Below are 26458 nucleotides of genomic sequence, written 5' to 3' on the forward strand. Positions count from 1 at the left end.
TTTTCTTTTTTTTTTTATTATTTCCAAGAAATTGCGAGTGTAGTTTTCTAAAACAAGAGAGACAGACAACAATATGATAGACACTAGAATGCTAAATAAAAGAATAACTGATTTAAAATGGGGGCCATAAAGCTGTGACCTTAATTCTTCGTTGGATTTTGATGCCAAAATCTCCATGAAGATGGAGACCCATCCTCATAAGGCACATTACTGTGTTAGAGGAAACTCAGTAACAACTTCACAGGCCTGAGGCTGCAGTTAGAAGCACTAGCAGTTAGTGGGGCTGTTGGAACTGGAAAACCTGAGGGTCATTGTCCACACAGGCCCAGGGCAGCAGCGCGACACTGGAGCCAGAATATGAACTAGTGCACTCAGTGATCGAATCCTACAAGGACCCGCAGAAGTGGAGCCACGTCATCACGGAAAGACTTAATTCACTGTCCGCTGCTTAGGAAGCCAAAGACAGGATAGCACGTGTATTTGCTTATAAAGAGGACCTCATCCTTCACAGATTAGCAAGTTGAAAGTGGACTTGCATATTAATATGGCCCGAACCTCGTTAAAAATGAAATGTTTTATACTGTCCACTAGGAGGCATGCTGGCATCACCCCAGAACTACCCACTTTTCATGCGATTTATTCCTAAGCTCCAGAGCTGTTGGAATAATAACGCAGAATCTTAGTGTGAGCTCTCTGAATAAAAGTTTCTATATTTAAGTGCCTATGGGTAGAGATGTTCCAGAGGTGTTATATATTCAGAATTGCTATTTTTGTGCAATCTTGGTACTTAAAACGCAAAGACGTGAGCTCTGAAAGAACGCATGCAAAGCAAATTAGAGATGTCAAAAGGAAGGAGTAAGGAGAATTTAAACACCAGAATCATTACAGAAGAACTAATGGAATTCCAGGATGTTATGGGAATTTGAAGGAAACTTAATAGCTTATAATTCATTGTCCTAAGAGCTATTTAATGGAAAATAGTATTAAGTTTAAGAGAGGGCTGTTTAGGATTGCTTTGGGACACTGATTGATGTTAAAAATAGAAGTAATCTTAAAAGATGATTGGCTCCTTGTTTCTACACATAGTCATGCAAAATATGTTGTGTAGCTTACCAGTGAACACTATGCCTCGTTCCCCAGAAAATCTGATGGGAATGAGACCAGAGGGGTCTGGTGGCCCATCCGGTGTTACTCAGTCAGACAGTAGCTGAGCTGGGATTTGAACCCAGAACTGGGTATGATAATCCTGCAGATTCATGTATTTTTCTCATTTCTTTCTGAATTTCTGTTCTCTGAAGTGCTGCATGTGGCCTGGAATCAATTCACTGTCTTCCTGTTACCCCATTTTCGAAGCTACAGAGGGCCACCACAGAATTTTGGTTTGTGGGTCATATCTGCTGAACACCTATTTTTTGGTTATGATATTCTTATCTAATCTACAAATAGACCTTATTCAAATTTTAACAGTTGTTGTAATATTGTTATATCAGTAACAAATGGGAAAATTTTTTTCTGGCCCAGGATCTCATGTGGCATTTAGTTGTCAAGAATCTTTTTTTTTTTTAAATTGAAGTATAGTTCATTTGTAGTATAGTTGTGTTAGTTTCAGGTGTACAGCAAAGTGATTCAGTAATATCTGTATCAGATTATTTCCACCATAGTTTATTATAAGATATTGAATGTAATTCCCTGTGCTATACAGTAAATCCTGTTGCTCATCTGTTTTACTTATAGTAGTTTGTGTCTGTTAATCCCATACTCCTAATTTATCCCTGCACCCTATGGTAAACATAAGTTTGTTTTCTATATCTGTGAGTCTGTTTCTGTTTTGTACATAGATTGATTTGTATTGATTTTTAGGTTTCACATATGAGCGATATCATATAATATTTGTCTTTCTCTGACTTACTTCACTTAGTATAATATTCTCTAGGTTCATCCATGTTGCTGCAAATGGCAATATTTCATTCTTTTTCGTGGCTGAGTAATATTCCATTGTATATATATACACCACATTTTCTTAAACTGATCGTCTCTTGATGGGCACTTGGGTTGCTTCCATGTCCTGGCTATTGTAATAGTGCTGCTGTGAACATTGGGGTGCATGTATCTTTTTGAAATAGAGTTTTCATCTTTTCTGGATATACGCCCAGGAGTGGGATTGCTGGATCATATGGTAGCTCTATTTTTAGTTTTTTAAGGAACCTCCGTACTGTTTCCATAGTGGCCTCACCGATTTACATTCCCACCAACAGTTCCCTTTTCTCCACACCCTCTCCAGCATTTATTTGTAGACTTTTTGTTGATAGCCATTCTGACCAGTGTGAGGTGATACCTCATTGTGGTTTTGATTTGCATTTCTCTAATAATTAGTGATGTTGAGCATCTTTTCATGTGCCTGTTGGTGATCTCTGTGTCTTCTTTGGAGAAATGTCTATTTAGGTCTTCTGCTCATTTTTTGATTGGGTTGTTTGTTTTTTTGATACTGAGTTGTATGAGCTCTTTGTATATTTTGGATATTAACCCCTTAATGGTCACATCATTTGCAGATATTTTCTTACAGTCCATAGGTTCTCTTTTCTTTTTGTTGATGATTTCCCTTACAGTACTGTGCAAAAACTGTTAAGTTTGATTAAGTCTCATTTGTTTACTTTTGCTTTTATTTCTTTTGCCTTGGGAGACTCATCTAAGAAAATATTGCTGTGATTTATGTCTAAGAATTTTTTGCCTATGTTCTAGGAGTTTTATGGTGTCATGTCTTATATTTAGGTCTTTAAACTATTTTGAGTTTATTTTTGTATATGGTGTGAGGGAGTGTTCTAATTTCATTGATATACATGTAGCTGTCCAGCTTTCTCATCACCATTTGTTGAAGAGACTATCTTTTCTCCATTGTATATTCTTGCTTCCTTTGTTGTAGATCAACTGACCATAGGTGTGTGCGTTTATTTCTGGGTTCTCTATCCTGTTCCATTGATCTATCTGTTTTTGTGCCAATACCATGTTGCTTTGCTACTGTAGCTTTGTAGTAGTATTGTCAGAAGTCTGGAAGGGTTATGCCTCCAGCTTTGTTCTTTTTCCTCAGGATTGCTTTGGCAGTTCTGGGTCTTTTGTGGTTCCATGTAAATCTTAGGATTAGTTGTTCCAGTTCTGTGAAAAATGTCATGGGTATTTTGATAGGGATTATATTATATTTGTAGATTGCTTTGGGTAGTATGGCCATTTTAACAATATTAATTTTTTCAATGCGAGACTGGGATATGTTTCCATTTCTTTGAATCATCTTCAGTTTCCTTTGTCAATGTTTTATAGTTTTCAACATATTGATTTTTCACCTCCTTGGTTAAGTTTATTCCTAAGTTGGTTTTGGGTTTTTTTTTTTTTTTCTTTTTGATGTGATTTTAAATGAGTTTTTCTTTTGTTTTGTTCTGTTTTGTTTTGTTTTTTTTACTTTTTCTGATATTTCATTGTTAGTGTAAAGAAATGCAACAGATTTCTTTTTATTAATCTTGTATCCTGCTACCATGCTGAATTCATTTATTAGTTCTAATAGTTTTTATGTAGAGTCTTTAGCATTCTCTATATAGAGTATCATGTCATCTGCAAATAGAGACAGTTTTACCTCTTCTCTTCCAATTTGGATACCTTTTTTTTTTTTTTCTTGCCTGATTGCTGTGGCTAGGACTTCCAATACTATGTTGAAAAGAAGTGGTGAGAGTGGGCATCCTTGTCAAGTTCCTGAATTTAGTGGGAAGGCTTGCAGCTTTTCACCATTGAGCATTATGTTGGCTGTGGGTTTGATGTAAATGGCTTTCATTATGTTTAGATATGTTTCCTCTATATCCAGTTGGTGAGAGTTTTTAATCATAAATGGATGTTGAGTTTTATCAAATGTTTTTTCTGCATTTATTGAGGTGATCATGTGGTTTTTGTCTTTCCTTTTGTTAATGTGATGTATCACATTGATTGATTTGCATGTGTTGAACCATCCTTGCAACCCTGGAATGAATCCAACTTGATCGTGGTATATAATCTTTTTTATGTATTATTGGATTTGGTTTGCTAATATTTGTTGAGGATTTTTGCATCTATATTCATCAAAGGTATTGGTCTATAATTTTCTTTTTTTATTGTGTCTTTGCCTGGTTTTGGTGTAAGGGTGATGGTGGCTTCATAGAATGACTTTGGGAGTGTTCCCTTCTCTTTAGTATTTTGGAATAGTTTGAGAAGGATAGGTGTAAGTTCTTCTTTGTATGTTTGGTCGAATTCCTCAGTGAAGCAATCCAGTTCTTGACTTTTGTTTGCAGGGAGTTTTTTTTTTACTACAGATTCTATTTCACTTCTAGTGATTGGACTGTTCAAATTATCTGTTTCGTCTTGACTTAGTTTTGGCAGGCTGTATGCTTCTAGAAACTTGTCTATTTCTTCTGGGTTGTCCAATTTGTTGGCATAACTGTTCATAGTATTTTCTTATGATTTTTAGTATTTCTGTGATATCGGTTATTACTTCTCTTCTTTCATTTCTTATTTTGTTTATTTGGGTCCTCTTTTTTCTTCTTGGTGGTTCCTGGCTAGAGGCTTCTTGATATTGTTTATCTTTCATAAAACCAGCTCATGGTTTTATTGATATTTTTAAAAAATAAATTTATTTATTTATTTATTTTTGGCTGCATTGGGTCTTCGTTGCTCTGCGGGCTTTCTCTAGTTGTGGCGAGCGGTGGCTACTCTTCATTGCGGTGCATGGACTTTTCATTATGGTGGCTTCACTTGTTGCGGAGCACGGACTCTAGGCACACGGGCTTCAATAGTTGTGGCATGCAGGCTCAGTAGTTGTGCCTTGCGGGCTCTAGAGCGCAGGCTCAGTAGTTCTGGAGCACAGGCTTAGTTGCTTCGTAGCATGTGGGATCTTCCAAGACCAGGGCCCGAACCCATGTCCCCTGCATTGGTAGGTGGATTCTTAACCACTGCGCCACCAGGGAAGTTCCTATTGATATTTTAATCTCTATTTTATTTTTTTTTCTCTGATCTTTATATTTCTTTTCTTCTGCTGACTTTGGAGTTTGTTTGTTCTTTTTCTAATTATTTTAGGTGGTAGTTTAGGTTGAGATTTTTCTTATTTCTTGAGGAAGGCCTGTATCATTATGAACTTCCCTCTAAGAACTGCTTTTGTTGCATCCTGTAGATTTTTGTAAGGTTGTGTTTTCATTTTTGTTTGTCTTGAGGTATTTTCCGATTTCCTCTTTGATTTCGTCATTGGCCCATTGGTTTTTCAGTAGCATGTTGTTTAGTCTCCATGTGTTCATTTTTTCCCCCCTTTTTCTTTCTGTGGTTGATTTCTAGTTTCATAATGTTGTGGCCAGAAAAGATGCTTGAAATAATTTCTGTCCTCTTAAGTTTGTTGAGGCTTATCTTGTGTCCTAGTATGTGGTCTGTTCCTAGAGAATGTTCCATGCATGCTTGAGAAGAATGTGTATTCTGGGTTTTTTTAGATGCAGTGTCCTGTAGATATCAATTAAATTCAACTGGTCTATTGTGTGATTTAGGACCTCTGTTGCCTCATTGATTTTCTGTCTGGAAGATCTGTCCATTGATGTCATTGGGATGTTAAAGTCTCCTACTATTATTGTATTCCTGTCGATTTCTCCCTTTATGTCTGTTAGTGTTTGTTTTATGTATTTAGGTGCTCTTATATAGGGTGGATATATGTTAGCAACTGTAATATCCTCTTGTATTGATCCCTTTATCATTATATAATGTCCTTCTTTGTCTTTCTTTATGCACTTTGTTTTAAAGCCTGTTTTGTTTAATTTGAATATTGCTATGCCTTCTTTCTTGTCCTTCCCATTTGTATGAAATGTCTTTTTTCATCCCCTCATTTTGAATCTGTGTGTCTTTCGCCCTGAAGTGAGTCTCTTGTAGGCAGTATATTGTAGGTTTTTGGGTTTTTTTAAATCCATTCTGCCATTCTGTGTCTTGATTGGAGCATTTAGTCCATTGACATTTAAAGTAATTATTGACAAGTATGTATTTATTACCATTTTAAACCTTGTTTTCCAGTTGATTTTGTAGTTCTTGTTTGATAATTTCTTCTTTTTGTTTTTCCTTTTGTGGTTTCATGGTTTTCTTTTGTATTATGCTTGAGTTCCTTTCTTTTTTGGTTTTTGTGAATCTGTTGTATGTTTTTGATTTGTGGTTACCCTGGTGTTCAAGTATGTAGACTCATAGCAATATCTACTTAACTTTAGACTGATAGGTTCAAATACATTCTGAAAGATCTACATTTTTTTACTCCTGTCCCCCACATTTTGTGATTTTGATGTCCTATTTTACATCTTCATGTTCATCGTTTTGCTGTTAATTGTAGTTATAATCATTTTTACAAAATTTTTTGATTGTTTCTTAATCTATGTGCTGTCTTATTTAAGTGATCTTCAGTCCTTTTATATATTTGCCTTTCCTATTATGTTTTTCTCTTTCCTATAGATTCTTCTTTTCTATTTAGAGAAGGCTTTTCAATATTTCTTTTAGGGTAGGTTTAGTATTGATGAGCTCTTTTAGTTTTTGCTTGTCTGAAAAACTCATTCTCTCTCCTTCTATTCTAAGTGATAATCTTGCTGATTAAAGTACCCTAGATTGTGGGTTTTCCCTCTCAGGACTTTGAATATATCATGTCACTCCCTTCTGGCCTGCAAAGATTCTGCAGAGAAATCAGCTGATAGCCTTATATGGGGGTTCCCTTGTAACTGACTCTGTTTTTCTCTTGCTGCCTTTAGAATTCTCTCTTTATCTTTAACTTTTGCCATTTTAATTGTTATATGTTTTGTTGTAGGTCTGTTTGGGTTCATCTTGTTTGGGATTATTTGTGTTTCCTGTACGTGGCTATCTATTTCCTTCTTTAGGTTTGGGAAGTTTTCAGCCATAATTTTTTGAAATGCATTTTTGGTCCCCTTCTCTCTCTCTTCTTTGGGAACCCCTATTATGCATAGGTTGGCACGCTTTATATTATCCCATAGGTCTCGTATGTTGCTTTCATTTTTTTTCATTTGTCTTTCTTTGTGCTGTTCTGATTGGGTGATATCCATTATTCTATCTTCCAGATCACATATTTGTTCTGCGTCATTTAGTCTGCTTCTAGATTGTTTTTTATCTTGATAAATGATGTGTCTAATTTTGATTGGTCCCTCTTTACAGTTTCTAGTTCCTTGTTACAGTGATCTGCATTTCTTTCAATAGTTTTTCTTAACTCCTTTAGCATTTTTATTACCTCCTTTTTGAACTCAGGGTCTAGTAGACTGGTGAGCTCTGTTTTATTGGTTGTTTTTTCAGGGTATTTCTCTTGTTCTTTTGGGAGTAATTCCTCTGCTTTTCCAGTTTTACTTAACTTTCTCTGTTTCTTCGAATTTAGGAGAATCAGTTTTCTACTGTGGTCTTCAAGGGGTGCTTTTATGTGGTAGTGTCCCTATGTAGACTGTGAGTCCAGTATTTTTGGTGTGAGGCCTGTTTTTGGTGTGGATGCCAGCCATGTCTTTCCTCAGAGTGTGCTGGCTATTATCCCCTTGATAAGGGGTGTGATTGGTGTTGTGGTGACCAGAGCCTGCACTGGAAGTTGGGCAGGGCCTCCTCTTTGCTCTGTGGCTGTCACAGCCCTGTCAGGGGCAGGGTCTGCTCCCCAGGTGTTGGAGTAGGTGCCCTAAGGGTTGGGTTCAATAAGGCTCTGTTGCCCTTGAGAGCATGCTCTGTTCCAAAGGAGGTGAGTGCTGAAGCAAGTGAGGCCCATGTGGCCACCATGAAACTATGCGCCACCAGTGCAGGCATCTGCAGCTCTGCCCAGAAGCAGCCCAAGGTCATGTCCCTTTCTCTGTTATGTTTTTCCCAGACCTAGTGCTAGGCTGTGGTGTGGAGTGGGCTGGTGCTAAGGGCTGGGGCATTGTGGCTGCAGGTGGCTGTGCTGCTGCCTGGGACTTGGACTGCCTCTCCCAGGACCTTTCGGCCCCAGAACCGGCTCCAAGCTGCGGTGTGGGGCGGGCAAAACAGAGCATAGCTGCTGGGGAACGAATTGCTGCATACTCCTCCCCAGGGGCTGTCCGCCCAAGACGAGCATTTCTGTGGCATCACCCAGTGTGTGCACTAAGTCTGCATACCAAGTCCACCACTGACGGACCCACCCCCGCTATGTGCATGCAGACAGTGGGCTCTGAGGTTCGGCCTGGACCACACACCAGGCCCTCCCGGCTGTCTCCATGCAACTAGACCAAGTCCTCTTCCAGGGCCCGTCCACCCCTGTCCTCCTGAGAGTCAGTGCCTAGCTGCTGTTTATGCTAGTAGCCCCGTCTGGCGTGTGTTTTGGACTGGGGAGTGCGGTGAGGTGGCAGGTGGCAGTGCCCGTTTTGGCTGTGATTGCTCGTAAGCCTGCACACATGCACTCCTCACGAGCAGAGTCCAGGCCCCCCCAGCCCCTCTCTCTGTCCCAGTGGACCTCCCGGCAGACGGGGGGCGCCCCAGGGTGAGGGCCTGCCTTTGTGGACCTCTCCTCCTTCACCATCTCTCCCAGGGGCACCAGTTTCATCCTGATGCCTTTTTTTTTCCGGCCTATGCAGTTACGTAGAGATCTTTTTTTGTAGCTTTGGTTGTATATGAAATCTTCTGCCAGTTTGCAGTTGGTTTTCTGTGAGAATTGTTCCACATGTCAGTGTATTTTTATGTGTTTGTGGGGGGAGGTGAGCTCCACATCTTCCTGCTCCGCCATCTTGCTCCTCCCTCTGTCCTGAATCTTTAGTCTCTTCTAATCTGGAACAGTTTCTCAGTCTTTCTTTGTCCTTATATCACTTTGATATCTTGAAGAGTACAGACCAGTTATGTTGTTGAGCCCTTCAGGTTGGGTTTGTGTGGTATTTCTCAAGATGGGGTCCAAGGTTGTGAATTTGGGGCAGGCACACAACAGAAGCAGTGCTGTCCCTTCAGGTCATCACATGCGGAGGCCGGGTGCACCATGTCCCTTTGTCCTGTTACCGGTATTTTCATTTTGATCACTTGATCAAGGTCATGTCTACCAGGTTCTTCCATTTAAGTTTACTGTTTTTCCCTATTTGGGGGAGGTATTTTGAGATTATGTAAATGGTTCTGTTTCATATCAAATTCTGACTGTGGTTTTAACATCTATTTGTGATTCTTTCCTGAAACAGTTGCCAAATGACGGTTTAATTCCATCATTTCTTCTGCACATCACTTCTACAGTAGACTTGGTGTTTTATTCTAAGGAAGAGCTTATCTATATGGACTCTTGGGTTCTATTTTAGTCTATGGATTATAACCATTACTGTTATTTTAATGCTCAGTTGTCCCATATTTGGCCAATGGGAAAGGCCCTTTAACCTGACTCCTGTGTCCTTTTAATCTGTCCGTGTCATTCTTTCAGTACTTCCTTAATTTCTGGCAGGAGATGTTCCAAGCTCGTCTTGTCCTCCCCAGTGCTGGGATCCATCATTTCTCCAAGGGGCGCTGGTTCCTTTTGGTGGAGAATGGTATTTAGAAACCAAGGCCTGGGCACTGGGTATCATCGCTCCTAGGCTCTCCCGGTGGACAGAGCCAGGGAATTTGTGTGTGTATAATCTCTGTATGTGGATATGTGTATAGCTGGGTCTTTCTCTATCCATCTGTGTTTATTCAAACCCCTGAGGTACCATACTGTTATCGTACTATAGGTTTCATGATTTATACCAACATTCTGTCTTCCCATGTTTGTAGCTTCCTTCCCCAAAAGTAAGAAACGTGGACCCCATTCTCCACAACATATTTATTTGCTCAGTCCTAGAATATACCACAGGGGGTTAAAAATTGATGGCTCATATCTCTGTGAAAAACCTAATAGTTCAGTATTTACAGTTCCTTTTGTCTTTAGCCTGAGGATAACATTGTCGAAGTTCTGTGTTCAAAATTGACCTTTCTCCCTGTCTCAGTGCAGTGGTTTTACTATTTGAAATATAGTTCGGTTCCTTTTTATTCCATTTTAGGGATTCCCTTCCATTCTGACTGATTTTGTGCTTTGGTTTCGAGGTGATCGTTGTTTCTAGCGTGTGAAGCATTAACGTGGCTCCGGAAGTCAAGTGTACAAGAGGTGACTGCCTGCTCATCCCTTTCACCCTGGCCCTACCCGATCCTTTCCACCCACCCTGTAAGTCACCAGTCTCTGTAGTGTCTGCTTCCTCCTTCCTGTGTTTCTTTTTACACAAATGAGCACATACATGTATGTTATTTCCCCTTTTTTCTTACAACAAAAATCAGTATTATACTCTACTGCTTTCTGTGTTGCTCTTGCACTTGATTTCTGCAGTTAACAATATACAATGGGTGTCAGTCCATGCCGATTTGTAGACTCTTCCTCTTTTTAAACAGCTGCATCGTATCCCACCGTGTGGGCATGGCATGGTTTACTCAGCACTCCTATATACGGATGTCCCGATTTCTGATATGTTATAACTACAAATAACACTGCAGTGACTAAGCTTGTGCAGATGTATTTTTGTGTTGTTAGAGGTGTGCCTTTGGGCTCTGTTTTAAAGTAACGGTGTATGTGGTTTTGTTAGACTCTATCAAACGTCCCTCCATGAGGACTGTGCGTATGCGTTTCCACCAGCAGTTTAGGGGTGGGTCTTGCCTGTTTCCCTACAGCCACACTAACTGAACGTGGCCTCAGACTTTAATATTTGACCGTCTGATAGATGAGAAATGGTATTACAGCGGGGTTTTAATTTACATCTCTCCTTTTGAGTGAAGTAGAACTCCTGTTAAGATGCTTAAGGGCCGTTTTTATGTCTTTAATTTTTGTGAATTGTCTACTCATGTCTTTTGCCCATTTTTCTAATGGGTGGTTGGTCTTTTTTCCCTCTCAGTTTTAAAGAACTCTTTATATATTAAGAATATTAGCCCATTATCTGTGATAACTATGTTAAAAATGTTTTCTCACAATATTTTCCGTTGGTTTCTGACAACAACCTGTTTTGATATTTTTTATGTAATGGTGGAGCTCCAATAATCTCCATTATTTTTATTTATTTATTATTATTATTTTTTAAGTTTATTTATTTTGGCTGCGTTGGGTCTTCGTTGCTGCGCGCAGGCTTTTTCTAGTTGCAGCGAGCGGGGGCTACTCTTCATTGCAGTGCGCGGGCTTCTCATTGCGGTGGCTTCTCGTTGCGGAGCACGGGCTCTAGGCGCACGGTCTTCAGTAGTTGTGGCTCGTGGGCTCTAGAGCACAGGCTCAGTAGTTGTGGTACGTGGGCTCAGTAGTTGTGGCTCACGGGCTCTAGAGCACAGGCTCAGTGGTTATGGCGCACAGGCTTAGTTGCTCTGAGGCATGTGGGATCTTTCTGGACCAGGGATCAAACCCACGTCCCCTGCATTGGTGGCGGATTCTTAACTACTGCGCCACCAGGGAAGTCCCTCCATTATTTTTGATAAATAATACCACAGTACGTATATTAACTCTTACAGTGGTGTAAACACACCCTTTAAAGATAGAGATGCTTGATAAATGTCAAGTGCTGTGCCCCTGCCAGTGTAAACAGGACTTTCTGACCTTTTTGAGGCAAGGCGTAGGAGAGTCTCCTGAAAGGTGTGGACCTTCCCCCAAAAGACGCACGTGTGCACCGCGTGGCCTGGCTGTGGGCCTGCTTCAAGCAGAACAGTTAGCTGAGCTCCGCTTTCTTTTACCGAATCACTCTTTGTTCTCCACCCTCCTCCAGAAAGATGTGAGGCACCTCTGTGATGCCGAGGACAGAAGCCTTCATTTCCATCAGCACACCTCTTTTCCCTTTTGGGGGTTGCACTGCTTCTGCCTTTCCTGGTTGGGTAGGACGGATGCAGACAGTCCTCACCTGGGTCGGGGGAGCAGGCCTCTGCAGGGGTGAGGGGTGCTCTTTGCTCTGCACTGCTGGACGTCGAGCAGAAGTGTCCCTTCCCAGCCTGGGGGCCGGGAGCTGCCCGCTGAGGCGCCTGTGGGCTTCCGTGCCGGCGCCTGTGGGCTTCCGTGTCGGCCCCTGTGGGCTTCCGTGCCGGCGCCTGTGGGCCTCCGCGTCGGCCCCTGTGGGCCTCCGCGCCGGCGCCTCTGGGCCTCCGCGCCGGCGCCTGTGGGCCTCCGCGCCGGCCCCTGTGGGCCTCCGCGCCGGCGCCTGTGGGCCTCCGCGCCGGCGCCTGTGGGCTGCAGCGGGCAGTGCAGGCAGGCCTCGCGGCTTTATGCGTCCTGGGCCACGTGACTTGGCCTCTCTGAGCCTTGGCTTCGAGGCCCATTAGAAGCAGTGTAGCCGAGTGGCTAAGAAGGGTCTCTGGAGGAGGCCCCCTGGGCCCAGTCCTGACTCCGCCGTCTCCTTGTCCTGCAGCGTCTGGTCCCCTCTGTGTCTCAGCAGCTGCCTCCTCAGTGAGTTAAGATGTGAGAAATCAGAACAGCGCCGGCCCATAGAGCGTGCTCAGTGATTGTTAGCTTTTACTGTGTCGTCAACCGCAGAAGAAATATTTATGGGATGTTGTGAAATTTAACTAAGATAATGTAAAGTGCTCATCATATGTACTCCATACATTTTAATTCTTTGAGTTTAGAAATAGAATGGAGTTTTTAAAAATCTTTGACTTCTCAGGAAGGAAGTTTGTATTTCTGTGCTGCTTTGTGTTGAGGAAACAGCATCACCCTGTGTACAGAATTGCTTTATGAGTTATTTCTGCCTGGAAGGGGGTATCATTGTGTTCTGAGCTTAGCGTATCCCAGGCTGCCCAAGCCTTGTCATACACTCATTCTCTCAGACAAGTTGATGCATTTCTTCTTTCAAAATTTCTGCACTGTCTCCTGGGTGGTCTCATAGATCCCTCCCTACAGCCTCTGGGTCAGTGCCTGCCGGTGGTAAGGTCTTTGCTATTGAAAGCAGTTGAGTTTATTATTCACTCAAGTAAGTGGCCGCCTGGCCTTTTATGATGTGTGCGTTTTTATCGAGGCTGTGTGGCCAAACATTATACAGTGTATATATATATACTGACTTCATCCAGTCATCGGAAACCTTCTCAGGGCCGAGCAGGTGATGTGCTCTGGCCGCAGCAGCGGTGCCTGGACACTCTCCAGGCTCCTGTTTCCGCATCCAGTGGAGGGGGAGGAGGAGGACTGTTCACAGGCACAGCAAACGTACGCAGTTATAACTAGCTGCCCGGCGCTGTGCTGAGGGCTTACAGGTAGCATCACGTGTATTCCTCACAGCAGCCCTCTGCGGTAGGCACTTAAGAGCCTGCGTTTCACAGATGAGGAAACTGAAGCGCAGAAAGACTCAGTGACACACGAAGGTCACGTGGTGACTCTGCGGGCCAGAAGAGCACCGTCCGGCTCTCTCGGGGGTCAGTACGGACCTTCCCTCTCCAGTAGGGAGTGTCCCTCCCCTCCTCCTCCCCCCCACCCAGTTTTGGTTTTTACCATCTCTGTTCTCTGAAGTGTGGCCGGGCCTGCTTTGCATGCTTAGCAGAGCAGCGGGAAATGCACTGAGTGGCCAGTGCCAGCTGGGTTTTTTGGAGTTTTACAGAAGACTTAGAAGTCCTATTTCTCCCCCACTGGAAAGGGGGAAAAAAAGGCTTTTATACAGTTACATGACTTCTTGTGAGAGAAATATGGAAACAGTAGGAACAGGGGCATGAGACTTGAGGCTATTACAGACACATCAAGAAATAACAGCATTCCAGAATTAAGTGAAATCACCAAAAATTATTATAAGAAAGGACTACAAATGGGGAAATAAACATGGCAACATCCTGTGTACAATTAGATCAGATTAGATATCTATCCCTAAAATTAAGGGTAAGTCGGTAGAAAAATAAAAATAATGCCAACAGTTGGGCCAGGTTTGCTGAGTGCTGGAAGCCAGCATTTCAAATACTAGAGTCTGTTTCATTTGCATGTCAAAAAGGCTGACCAGCACAACTGGTCTAGTTGTAACTTGGTTTTTTCTAAGCGGTGGGAAAGATGGCTTATCCTGTGAAAGAAGGGGGAAAAGGAGAGTTTTCTTAAAGTTTAAGAAAACAATCTGAGGCTGAAATCCTTTTATTACAGACGTTTGAAACACAGGTACTTTGTACGTGTTTGCTCTCCTGATAGCAGTCTCTCCTGACTGCACATAATCTAGTAGCCTCACTGCCTTTTTTCTAAGAGGAAGGAGGCATGACTCCCCCTCAGGGGCTGCCGCCCTGCCAGCAGCCTATCTCAGGATCCTCTGTTTCAGGTCTCTGTCCTGGGATGCCCTGACCCAGTGGTGCATGAAATTGCCTATCAATACGGAAAAAACGTGGGACTCGCTTTTCAGGTTGGTCCGCTGCTTTGTAAGAGTGCGGCCTGTTGGTTCAGCGGGCAGGGTGGCGGGGACACTGGGATGGTGGTGCTTGTGACAGCCCTTTCTCCCTTTCCAGCTAATAGATGACGTCCTGGACTTCACCTCGTGTTCTGACCGGATGGGCAAGCCGACCTCGGCCGACCTGAAGCTCGGGTTAGCCACTGGTCCTGTCTTATTTGCTTGTCAGCAGGTAGGTGTTTTGGGATTTTTTTGGGGCTGCATTGGGTTTTCGTTGCTGCACGCAGGCTTTCTCTAGTTGCGGCGAGGGGGCTACTCTTTGTTGCAGTGTGGGGGCTTCTCATTGCGGTGGCTTCTCGTTGTGAAGCACGGGCTCTAGGCGCGTGGGCTACAGTAGTTGTGGCACACAGGCTCAGTAGTTGTGGCACACGGGCTCAGTAGTTGTGGCACACGGGCTCAGTAGCTCCGTGGCATGTGGGATCTTCCCGGACCAGGGCTCGAACCCGTGTCCCCTGCATTGGCAGGCGGATTCTTAACCACTGTGCCACCAGGGAAGTCCCAGCAGGTAGGTTTTGTGAACTCCCTTGGACACATTGCTGAGAAGCCCTGCAGGAACAGGACCTGCCAGGCATGGCTGATGGGAAGGTTAGATGAGGAGGAGATGGAAAGCATTTCTAAGAGACCACAGCTCTAGATTTGATCCTAGTTCCAGGACTGAGGTATCCAGGCCAGTCATTCCACGTCTAAACTCTGTCCGTTTCCTTATCTGTAACATTGAGAAGATGACAGCCTTCCTCCCAAGGTCATTGTGAGGATTAACTGAGATGCTGTTCATGCAGATACTATGTAACTTAAGCACTGTGTGCATGTAAGGAAGCACTGTGACTCTTTCCGTGTGTTCTGGGCACTGACAAGGCAGATGGTGTCTACATCTTGATGACAGGGCTGGACTTTGGCTGTGCCTCAGAGCCCCTTAAACAGGCACAGGAAGGCCTCCAAGCATGAGAAATTCTCCAGTTCTAGAAGTTTAATGGAACTGTTTGCTGCTCTCTGAGAGCCTCAGCCATTGCCTCAAAAATGTCGAGAAGTCAGTGGAATGCACTAGAACCACATAATTCCTCCTTTCTCCAGGTTGAGGGGCTGTCAATTAAGAAAGTAAGTTAAGCTACCTTCATATTCTCCTTAATATGGATGAAAAGCTGAGGAGAAGCTTCAGAGATGCTGCGGTGACTTGCAAGGCAGACGTTTCCAGAGCCTGCTTTGGCCCCTGGCCACGCTGCTTCTGGCGGTGCCAGACGCTCTTTGAAAGAAGTAGGGCATTAGCTGGTATTTGGACAGCTTTTTAATAGATTTTCATCTTCGTAGTATTTAATTTGTAATTGAGCAAAGCAGTAAAATGGTCATCGCCATGCCATGAAATCAGAAATTAGCTCTTTGATCTAAAATTTTGTAACTTTTAGTCTTCTGAAGATTTTGTCTCTATTCTTTCTCAAAATTTACAAAGATAAATCATGTCTTCCGTAGACCTCGATGATTCCATTTTGATATTACAGAAACCTTGCTTTCGATCAGTTGCTGGTGCAAGAAAGGAGAGGTCATCTTTTAGTCACTATCTAGTAGAGCTGTAAACAGGGTGACCCTCAGAGGAGGCTGATGCTTGGGGGCTGGGCCGCTTACCTCGGGTGGCCCAGTAGCGGACAGCGGTCAACCCAGGAACGAGGGCAGGGAATGGAGGTGCTGGTGACCAGGCTCCGGGCAGCCTCTCAGGACATTGAGGCAGAGGTGAGAAGTGCAAGGGCTGCTAGGCGCGGCTCCTTCCTCCCACACAGACTGACTCGCCCACCCAGAACTCAAGAAGAGTATTCATACGTGTGCCACGTTCTGGCAAAAATCTGTCAAATCCCCTTGCGTGCATTAAAGCATGAGTAAGGGACATTTTTTTTTTTTTTTTAACCATTAACCCACAAAAAAGCAGAGGATTCACGAGCCACGTAAATGTAAGGCATCCTCAGATTCGGAAGACGAGGCGCTGGCTGCCGTGTGCACAGCTGCAGATGCGAGTCTGTTCCCCAGGCCCTGGTGAGGACATGTGTGTGAATAAGGAAAACAAGCTGGGCCGAGTGCCCTGAGCTGCTGCAGCCCTGGGGTTATCAGGATGCCTGAGGAAGGCACCTTTCCCTGAAGAAGTCTGCATCTACTAAAAAGCCTTGGGGGCTGTGCTGACGGAGGTCTTTACAGGTATAAATAATTGTCATGAGCCCCGGGGTACTAAGTTAACGGCTGAGTCCTGCTTCAATCTTAAGATGACTGAGAGTGTTTGCCTCTTCTGATTGTGTTTCACCACGAACACATTTCAAAAGAAATGCATTTGCTTTTCTCTACACAAAGGAGTATGACTAGTTCTGTGTTCAGATATGGAGGGGCAAAGTCGGGGGAATGGACCACTCCTACAGGTTGACTTGTCAGTTATGTACAAGAGATTAAAAAATGATGGTTTAAAAAAAAAGGCAAGGAAAAGGAACAGACAAAAGCTTCCAGTGTCCCAAACCACAGTTCTGTGTGTATCACTGGGAAATCCCAGCATCACAAGGCACACACTCACCCTCACCAGACAGCGCTTTTCCTGTCTGTGCAGAAGGCAGTAGGAAAAGGAGTTAAAAGGCACATCGTGCAGCCTTAGAAAAGGGACACAAATAAGGCCGAGCAGGACGCGGCTCTGGACAGGACTTGTTTCCTAAGCAGACTGATTGTTCTGTCTCACGGCGCTTGGGCCAAAAGTTAGGTCAGATACGTCTAAGTTCTTCTCAACTAAAACATCAAGTTTAGGCTCTACAACAGATTATACTGTCAAAAATTAGGTTCTTGGTCAGAAATTTGTCAAGATCTTGGAGCTAAAATTGATTTGGGGTAAAACAAGTTCCAAAAATAACATGAGAATGTGCAGTATCTCCATTTAATGGAAATGCATTGTTTTTATAATTTGCAAAGGATTCTTTTGTTTGTTAACTCTGATCTCACAACTTCTTTCTGTGGTAGGTATTATGTGCTTTCTACAAGTAAGAAAGTGATGCTCAAAACTTGGCCAGAATGAAACCTCTGGTAAACGGCACAGCAGGCAATTAAACACTCCATGTCTTCAAAGACCAGTGTCGTTTCACCACACGCTGCAGTGTTACTGCCTCTGCTCGTGGGGATCAGCGCAAGTGCCCCATGGGCCTGAGCCCTGGGAGGCCGCCCAGAGCAGAGGACTGGCTGATCCCGCACTGAAAAGGCACTGACGACACTCAGAGGAGTCTCAGTGTCGGCCTTCAGTATTTGTCCTTAACCTGCCCATTTAGTGGAGTAGTGGCAAGATGTCTGTCATCTTTCTCCATAGGTAGGTGAGTTTTGTTTGCAGATTAGACAAATTAGTCTTTGAACTTTTCTGCTTATGAACTTGGGGTTTCACTGGACCAAGACAAGCAACCTTGGGAAACCACTTTTCCTCTTTCATTTAGCATGCTGGGTTGTCTTGAAATTGGAGTTTGTTGATAGAAACTCCCTCTGTCTGGAATTCACTATTTTTGACCTCTCTCTGAAGGGGTTTCTTGACAACAGGGGATTTAAGAAAAGCTTCTGGATTTCTGGGGAGGTCCCAGAGATGACTGTCCTTCCATGTATATGTGCACACATACTGTCTATAAAAACAAAAACCTTATGTTAAAGTAAACCTTTAAAGAATAGAGGTTGGATTTCAAGATCTTCAGAAACCAAATGCAAGTGTTTTCTTTTTTTGGTGAGATTCCATTAGTTCCCAAATACCCTTTAAAAGCTCTCTCCTTTCTTCTGCGTCTCTCCCTTCTGTGATCAGTCAGCAGACCTAAATGTCAGCCTGTAGTCGTGCTTCCACTGCTGTCACCAGCACCAGCCCCGCACCAGCTGCACGGGCTTCTGCTTGCTGTGACTGTTGGGGCCTTAGAGTCACCCAGGTTTTGCTTGAGTAACAAGCTCACTACAGTTTACTGATCGCCTTTGTCGTGAGTTTGTGGACAGATTTCACAGTTGGACTCTGATTCATCCACAGGTGATTTTCCTACTCTTGAAATCAGAGCCTAGGCCAACAGGAACTTTATTTCTCAGCAAATCTGCAGGCAGGCCAGTGTTCCTCCTGCCTGTTAACATTTCTCATTTCTTCTCACACATTTTAGGGACAGGGGAGTGCCTCAGGGAAGAGTTTGATATTGATATTTGTGCATTAAGATTGCACACACTACATGTTTCAAAGGAAGGATGTAGTCACACTCAATGAAGAAAAAAATTTTTTTTTTCAAATTTTGCTTTCTCAGTGCTTTTTATAGTAAAAGGAATCAGAGAAACCACCCAATCAGCACATTTTACCATCGTTGTTGGTGCTGCAGAAAAAGCTCATCTACCCTAAAAATGGTAATTTTACCAGATGCCCAGGACAGTATCACATTAGCTTTGAGGATATACAGCCTTCTAGAAATCCAATTTTGAAATGTGGTATTAAGAAACTAAGACCGATGCCTACTTGATTTGACTTTTGACCAGTAAAATTGATTTGAGCTTTCCTGATTTGTTTCCTATGAAACCTCAATTTTTATTCTTAAAAGGCCAGTACCTGAAACTAATTACTGGTTTTCATTTAAGAACTAACCAGTTGCTGGCTCTGTAAATTTCATAAGGATGTTACTAGCAGCCTCTGCTTTGTTTGGACACGTACTTTGCTCTGAAAGGAACATTCTTAATTCCTCATTTGCCATCATCTAGTTGAGACTTTTCTCTCTGTGCCCTATTTTTCCTTCTAGGATTACTAATACCGAGGCGGTGGCTGCAGGACCACAACTGCTTTCATCCCTCGGGCTCACTGCCAGGGAAGCGCTGGCAGCTGCTGTGAGCACTGCTGCAGCCAGAACCAGACCCCTCTTAACCTCTTATTTCATGGACCCATAAGCTGGTAGAACTAAGAGATTTCTGATCAGGTGGCTCAGCCCCTTCCTAACACAGATGAGGGGGCTGAGGAGCTCAGCTGTGGCAGCACCAGGACCAGAGCTCCAGTCTAGACAGTGAAGTGATTTGGTGTCCTGGCTTCCCAAGTCTCATCATGGTGACAGTTCTCCTACCTCGCTGCTAAGTATTGTAGAATATAGATTTTGTCTTCAATGCGTCTTGTACCTGTTTTCTGTTTTCCTCTTGCTGCCATCAGCTTACCACTGGTCTTCAGAATTTACTGCAGTAACCCGACTGCTGCTTCCACCTCTGTCTCCTCTAATTCGATGGTTCTCAAGCTTGGCTGCATATTAGAAATGACTGAAGAGTTTTTAAAAATATGCCACAGGGTCACGTGACTCCAGGACCGGCCGGTGTCGAGCAGCGCTGCCCTCGTCCCCTCCACGAGCCGCCTCGCGGAGCTCTGCCCGTGATGCCCTCTGCTCAGAGACCTTGGTAGCCTTCGGGTGTCACTCAGTTTCGTACCAAAAGCAGAATGCCCACCTTCTTCTTAGGCCAGTGGTTCTAATTTGTCAGCAGAGACCAGCAGGACCAGCATCATCTGGGAACATGTTAGAAGTGCACGCTCAGGCCCCACCGCTACTTAATTAGAAACCTCGGGGGAGAGGCCCGGTAGGCCCCTAAAGCTTGAGATCCCTAAGAGAAGCTAGTAAGATTTTAGAGGTGAACTTTTGCTCCTCCTCTCTTACGCAGCCCTGGACCAAGGACAGAACAGAACACTGGAGTGGACATGGGTCAGCGGCTGCCCCTCTTGTGCACCAGCTCGTCCCTGGACCCAGATACGGGTGTCCTCTTAGCTCTGCTGCTTTTAATCGCTAGTTTACTGCTCCCCCGCCCCCATCATTTAAACATTTCATCACTTTTGTGGATTTTTTACCTGTTTTTACCTACTAGTGTTTGAACATTTGATTTCTCCCAAGAGCATTAAATAGATTTTCTTTCTTTCTGGTTAGTTCCCAGAAATGAATGCTATGATAATGAGACGGTTCAGTTCACCAGGAGATGTGGACAGAGCGAGACAATACGTATTACAGGTGAGATGATTTCAAAAAGAAGAAAGGCGACAGCAGGTACAGTGTGGCAGAAGAGTTCTTTAAACAAATAACGTGACGAATTTTTGACACAAGACCAAGTTTGATCAATTCTTGATTTGGCAAAAACTGAGAAGGAAAAAGTTATGCATTTTTCTTGTAGAAGTCTTCCCATTCTAATGTAATTGGCCTTGGGTGGGGCTTGGACGCTAACATTTTGGGGACGCTTGAAGGGGTTCCCATGTGCAGTCAGGGGTAAGGCCTGTTGGTTTGCAGCCAGTCTCCCCCGCGGCCACCACAGCAGCTTCACTGCCCTCCCGTCACCAGACTCCCCTCCTGTCCGAGCCCTAGGAAACTGGGCTTTCCTCATCCATCCTCCATAACTGCAGTAAATGTGCGAATAAAGAAACAGCACCTTTGAAAAAATTTTGAACCAAAGTAGCAAATTAAACTTTAACCTTAAGGGGCTATAAGCTTATTTCAAATATAGCACCACATATCCTCAGAACTTTTCTGTGGAAGCCAGATCTTTTTGAACATTTTCAGTTTGGATCACTGTATTTTGCGAATGAGCCGTTTGGAGCCAATAGGTCTCATGAATGAGAGAGAGTGAGCAATTTTTAGTAAGCAGTCGTGGTCTGAGATCTGTCGTTAGTCAAATACTTGAAAGAATTCCAAGTAATTACCTTTCAGATTTTTAAAATTTCCACAAAGCAAAACCCCTTAACTCTACATGGTTAATCATAACGTGCTATGGCTACCACCTTTTCAGAGGGTAGTTTGGCTGTACTATTAAAAACTCAGTGTGAGGGCAGCGGGAGCTGATAAAGAAGGCAGTATACCTGGGAGTGGTCATGGCTTCAGAAATAATGATGTTACTGACGGCTAAAGTGAGAAGTGGGACTGAAAAGAGGGAAATTACTGTGGCTCTTACACGACACACTGAAGTTCCAGCAAGCCTGGGCAGAAATGCACTTAGGCAACAAGTCCACAGGAATGTTCCAAAGACCTGTAAACTCTAGCTCCCTGTTCAGCCACAGGGCTCCTAGTCCCTGTTCCCTCACTAAATACGAATGGACAAGTCGGATTTATTTAGTAGGATTGCTAAATAGTTGATTAAAGCTCACTGAATGAAAGAGTGAGACCAAGTTAAACAGACTCAGGAAAAATAATAGGGGGATTCAAAAATACTGCATTCATCAAACAAGAACAGGATAATATTTTCTAAAAAACAGTGAATAAGAACGAGCTCTAAGAAATTTTAAATGAATGTGAAAAGCTAACTCCAAAGAAGTGTTGGAATGTGACATTGAGGAAGTCTTCAAAATGAAAACAGCAGTGGAAGAAAATGAGAAAGGCTCTTAACAGGATCAGTACAATCATGCAACAAATATTTCAGGAAGAGACTCAAAAAACAAAAATCAGAAAAACGGTGGTCACCTACAAAAGGAAAAGTTCAGCACTGGCTCAGAGTGCAACAGAACCTTGGACTCTAGAGGGCAGTGAGCAAGGCCGTCCAAATGATGAGGAAACATTTTCAACCTAGAATCTGTATCCAGTAAACCATCCATTAAGTAGGAAGGCCAGTGTCACTGTCACACAACGCAAAAGTTGACTTCCAGTACACAGATTCTGGGTAAGTTATTTGCTGATGTGCAATAAAACCGTGGAAACACCAAAAAGAGAAAGACATGGGGACTAAAACCAGTGGAATGAACCAGAGTTCAATGAAAAGTCATTCTGTGATGGCAGCTGTATGGCAGAGCTACAAAGCAGTCAGTCTAAATAACTAAGAGAAGGACGCAATTATATTCAGAAGTGAGCTTCCCGTACAGTAAGGCAAAACAAACTAAAATGTGTCATATTTTGAGTCATATTTTGTGTCACTTGGTACAGAAAACCAGAGGCCTCTCAACCATGATGCTACGAATATTCTGTTCTGAATGACAGAGGGAACCATGGAGAAGGAAATAAAATCACAGTACATGTCTTGATTCTGCAGTGAACATTTTGACATAACGGAAATAGTAAATGTAATTATTTTATTAGTGTTTAGCTTTTAGAAAGAAAGAACCAACATAAAACCATGGTTACAGAATGGAATGCAAATCTCTAGTGTGGAGACAGAGGAAAGAGAAGGAGCACTGGTATCCTCATCTTGTAAGATGAAGTCAGAAGTCGATGCTACATGATGTGACAGCAGTCAGTGGTCAAATTAGGAGACAGTATGGGTGGGCTAAATCCTTGTCTTTCTTAGCAGAAAGGCAATAGATAACTAAAATTACGAATTGAAACGTTAAAACCAACAGATAAAACTGGTGCCTTTGGAAGAAGGGAACTGTTGCTTTTCATCGTAAGCTCTTCTGTACTTTCATTTATCATGTATGTGTGTTAACTTTCACTTGGAATTTTACTGCATAGATTTTAATATATGTAGAACTTTTAAAAAACTCTAATGCTTAAATGAAAAATAGGGGGAAATAGAAGGTTACGTGATATTAATGAGTTCACTGCTTGCATGCTAATAGAATAAAAACGTGCTTCAGTCTGAGAAAGGGGCCTAAAGGAAGTGGGTGGAGGAAGCTCTGTGAGTCGGAGAGAGAACATTTGAAACACAGTTCGGCTCTTCACTGACCGGATCTCAAAAGTATGTTTTAATTCATATAGCAGGAATTTAAGAGCTGATCCCAGTGGGTGACATGCATCTGTTCTGTTGTATTTTGTCCCGTGTCCCGCAGAGCGATGGTGTGCAGCAGACAACCTACCTCGCCCAGCGGTACTGCCGTGAAGCAGTGAGAGAGATCAGTAAACTTCGACCATCCCCAGAAAGAGACGCCCTCATACAACTTTCGGAAATTGTGCTCACAAGAGATAAATGACAACTCTTTCTGTTATTTCTGGCAGCTATTTTACCAGACTGTGCCTAAAGAATTTTGTGGAGTATACTTTGCTTAATGTGCAGGTAACCAAAAAATTATTTTAAAAAATCATTTCCACCTTATTAATGGGACTTTTTTTTATTGGCAAAGTTTTTCAGAAAACTTTTTAAATGTAATTAAACCATCTAGTCCTGTAAACTCTAATCGTGGTACTTGATGGTTATATGTGGTATTGTTTACACAGTTAATATCCACATGTAAAGCCATTACACAAATAAATAATCAATGTTAAAATTCAAATGGTTTATCTTGTTTCACCATAGGAGTAAAGATCATAAAACTGTGAAGTCTACATTTCAATCCACATTAGTTAGATTTTAACAGTATCCAAAATTTCATATAGGAGAATGGTTTATTATAAAAGACTGTACATAAAATTTAGCCAACAGGTTATATACAAAATTAAGAGAACAGTCCACTCTAAAAAATGAAGAAGGTAAGTGATCAATAGTGATACTGAAATAGTGATACTGAAGTCATGTTTAAAATTAACAAAGGCAGAATGCGTATGCAACAGTCACATTGATTTGGTAACAATAATGGTCTTTAATTTTCAGAAATAAACGTTTTGCACTAGTCTTACCATTTACTATGCTGTTATCTGTAATGCCCAGTACATAACTAACAACTGTAATTTGAAATCCAAACAAATCCTCAATACACAGAAACCCACAACTGAGTGCTCTACTTTAATATCCTAGGCAATATAGAATTATACACACGATAAGAAGAGAAAACATCCCTCTAACCCTCCCTTAAGTAAGTTAAGAGGAGACACACAAAGTGCACGTGTTGCATTTCAGTTATGTCAAAAGACAATACAAATCTGTTGGTCAGGTATATCCCTGTTCAATGATTAATACATGGTGCACCTTTTTTCCCAAATTATGTTATTTTTAAAATCTTTTTATGTTGCTAGTGCCAGGTAAATAGTGCGTATTCAAAAATCAATCGCATCCACTTCTACCAAAAAAATATGTAAAAGATAATTACCATTTCCTTTCATTGAACCAGTATATCATCACAGTCCACTGGAAAACCAAAGGACCGATTGATAGAGCAATCCTTAAGAATTTTACCTACAGCATGTGCACTGCGACACATTTGCTTAGCTTTGAAAAAGTTACTTTAGAAAAGGAATTCAGCAGACTGATTTGTAAATAACCATCTCAGATTTTAAATTCTATGAAAATCAGCCACTGCTGTTGGGATAGGTTGAGATAAGGCTAAAATTTTTTTTCCAAGTTAATATATTGAGAAAATAGAACCATAATTCTGCCATAAATCAGTATCTTTCTTTTATTTATTATTTTTTTAAAGCAAACCAGTGAAGGAAAGGACAAAAACCTTTGGTTCACTTATGTATTTATGAATGGAAAAAATTTATAATGCAAATTCACTCATTAAAAAAACTTCAGTACAAATGACAAGACTACAAGTAACCCAACTGTCTTTGTTTCACATGGAGATCTTAGAGACTCAATTTGTTTCCAGAGACCTAAGTACGAGTACTCCAAGTAAATATTACACAAATTGGAAGCATCTTGGATTTTGTTAAGTATATTTCAATACATAAATTTGTATGCATGCTTTAAACAAACAGTATATTTCAAGAATGAGAGAGTCTAAACAAAAAGTATGACCAGCACCAGCATTTAAGTTTTCTGATTTTAATATTAGTCTGACAGAGCATTAGTAACCATGCTGCACTGAAACATGTAATGGCACAATCTGAATCATGATTTGTGAAATATTATACCCCACACCCCCAGAATATTTAGGCTGGTCATGAAGTTAACAATGTGTAAGTAAGATATAAGCACTATCAGTGACAGACAGCCTCTTGTATAGATTGCCGTTTAGCAATACACCAGCTGCCTCAGATTTATGCTTACAGGTAGACATTCAATTATACCAATAAAACAGCATGTCCTGAACATATGGGCACATTTTAAAACATTTTAAGACAATCCTGTTAACCGTAATAGTCCCACAGTATGACTGATAATAAGAACCTACTTTAAAAGCAAGAATTTAATCAGTATAGTGCATGATCGATTCAACGTAGTTCCCAGGGAACAGACCAGTCACTCGATTGCAGACTCCTTCATACCAGCCATCATCGTTCTTCTTTATTACATAGATGATTGCACCCTCCATAAATGATAGCTCATCATCCTTGTCTTTTGTATAATCATATATTGCCACAACTATGGAGAAAAGAGTTGAAGTATCATGTTAGTGCACTATATCCAACATTTAATTGAATTTTAAACTGTAATGCCAATTAATAGTATAGCCAACACAACTATTGTAATGAAAAGTCTTAATTCTTAAATCTCTACATCCAGGTTAGGTCAAGTAGCCAACCATGGCTACTAAATCACTAGGCTTGATCTTCGGGCCAAATTGACAACTAACTAGATTAGAGAAGTCAAGAGTTTCTACCAACCTATTTAGGAAAGATCTCTGAATTTTAGGGTTTATTAGATGTTTCAATTCATTCGTTCAAATATCTACTAAGTGCCAACCACATGCAAAGCACCATTTTTCAAAATAACTAGTGAGCAAAGCTGCGTAGCCCATCAGTAAACCAGGTAACAACCATCTAATTTTAAAATATACATATATTGGGAGGTAAATCTCATCCTACTCATCGCAGGAGAATATTCATGTAGTTTATGGGGCTATACCTAGATTTAAATATACATATACATACACACACACACACACACCCCCCTTAAAGGTCAACAAGAATTTCTATTTGTAAAGGGGAAATAGGTGAGTAAAGACTTATTAATTAAGACTTAGAGAACCATTTTGCAATTCTGTGATTATGCTGAGTTCAAAATATCCACTTCCTTTGCAAACAGTGTTGTGGAAAGGAAAGGCATCAAACAACTACTAGCTTTCCAAACTATTGGTTTATGAATTTAATTATTCCTTCCTCTGTCTTTACAACATAATTCTGAAATATGTAATTTTCTAGTATATGTGAAACAGTATGTCATACAAATTTTTTTTCATTAACTTACCTCATGTAGTGTTTTTCTTAAAATAGAGTTTTTAAGACATTTAAGATCTTCTGGAACTTATTTTTCCCTTAAGAAAGGTGGCTTTGCCCCATGATTATCCTGAACCAGTGAATTATAATAAGGAAGAGACT

The 26458-nt window shown here is 41.9% G+C and overlaps 2 protein-coding genes across 21 annotated transcripts in view; one reads left to right on the forward strand and one right to left on the reverse strand.

Annotated features, from left to right (window-relative positions):
- The window catches only part of PDSS1 (decaprenyl diphosphate synthase subunit 1), a 46203-nt gene extending 22554 nt beyond the window's left edge, over positions 1–23649 (forward strand). The window contains exons 8-12 of one of the 6 annotated variants that reach the window (XR_005018731.1): positions 14247–14327; positions 14431–14544; positions 20276–20356; positions 22882–23000; positions 23092–23179. Coding sequence is in view for 4 of the 6 variants with exons in the window: in XM_036843126.1 (XP_036699021.1) it covers positions 14247–14327; positions 14431–14544; positions 20276–20356; positions 23092–23232 (417 nt within the window). In the remaining 2 variants the exon portion in view is untranslated. Of the gene's footprint in view, positions 1–13278; positions 13372–14246; positions 14328–14430; positions 14545–20275; positions 20357–22881 lie in introns of those variants that run through there. The other 5 variants (XM_036843126.1, XM_036843128.1, XM_036843129.1 and 2 more) reach the window with 5 other exon arrangements.
- The window catches only part of ABI1 (abl interactor 1), a 97506-nt gene continuing 94568 nt past the window's right edge, over positions 23521–26458 (reverse strand). For 12 of the 15 annotated variants that reach the window (XM_036843110.1, XM_036843112.1, XM_036843125.1 and 9 more), the window contains one exon: positions 23521–25502. In XM_036843110.1, coding sequence (XP_036699005.1) covers positions 25327–25502 — 176 coding nt within the window. In that variant the 3' untranslated portion in view covers positions 23521–25326. The remainder of the gene's footprint in view (positions 25503–26458) is intronic. The other 3 variants (XM_036843120.1, XM_036843116.1, XM_036843121.1) reach the window with 3 other exon arrangements.

Source organism: Balaenoptera musculus, chromosome 2, assembly GCF_009873245.2.
Source record: "Balaenoptera musculus isolate JJ_BM4_2016_0621 chromosome 2, mBalMus1.pri.v3, whole genome shotgun sequence".
NCBI classification, from domain to species: domain Eukaryota; kingdom Metazoa; phylum Chordata; class Mammalia; order Artiodactyla; family Balaenopteridae; genus Balaenoptera; species Balaenoptera musculus.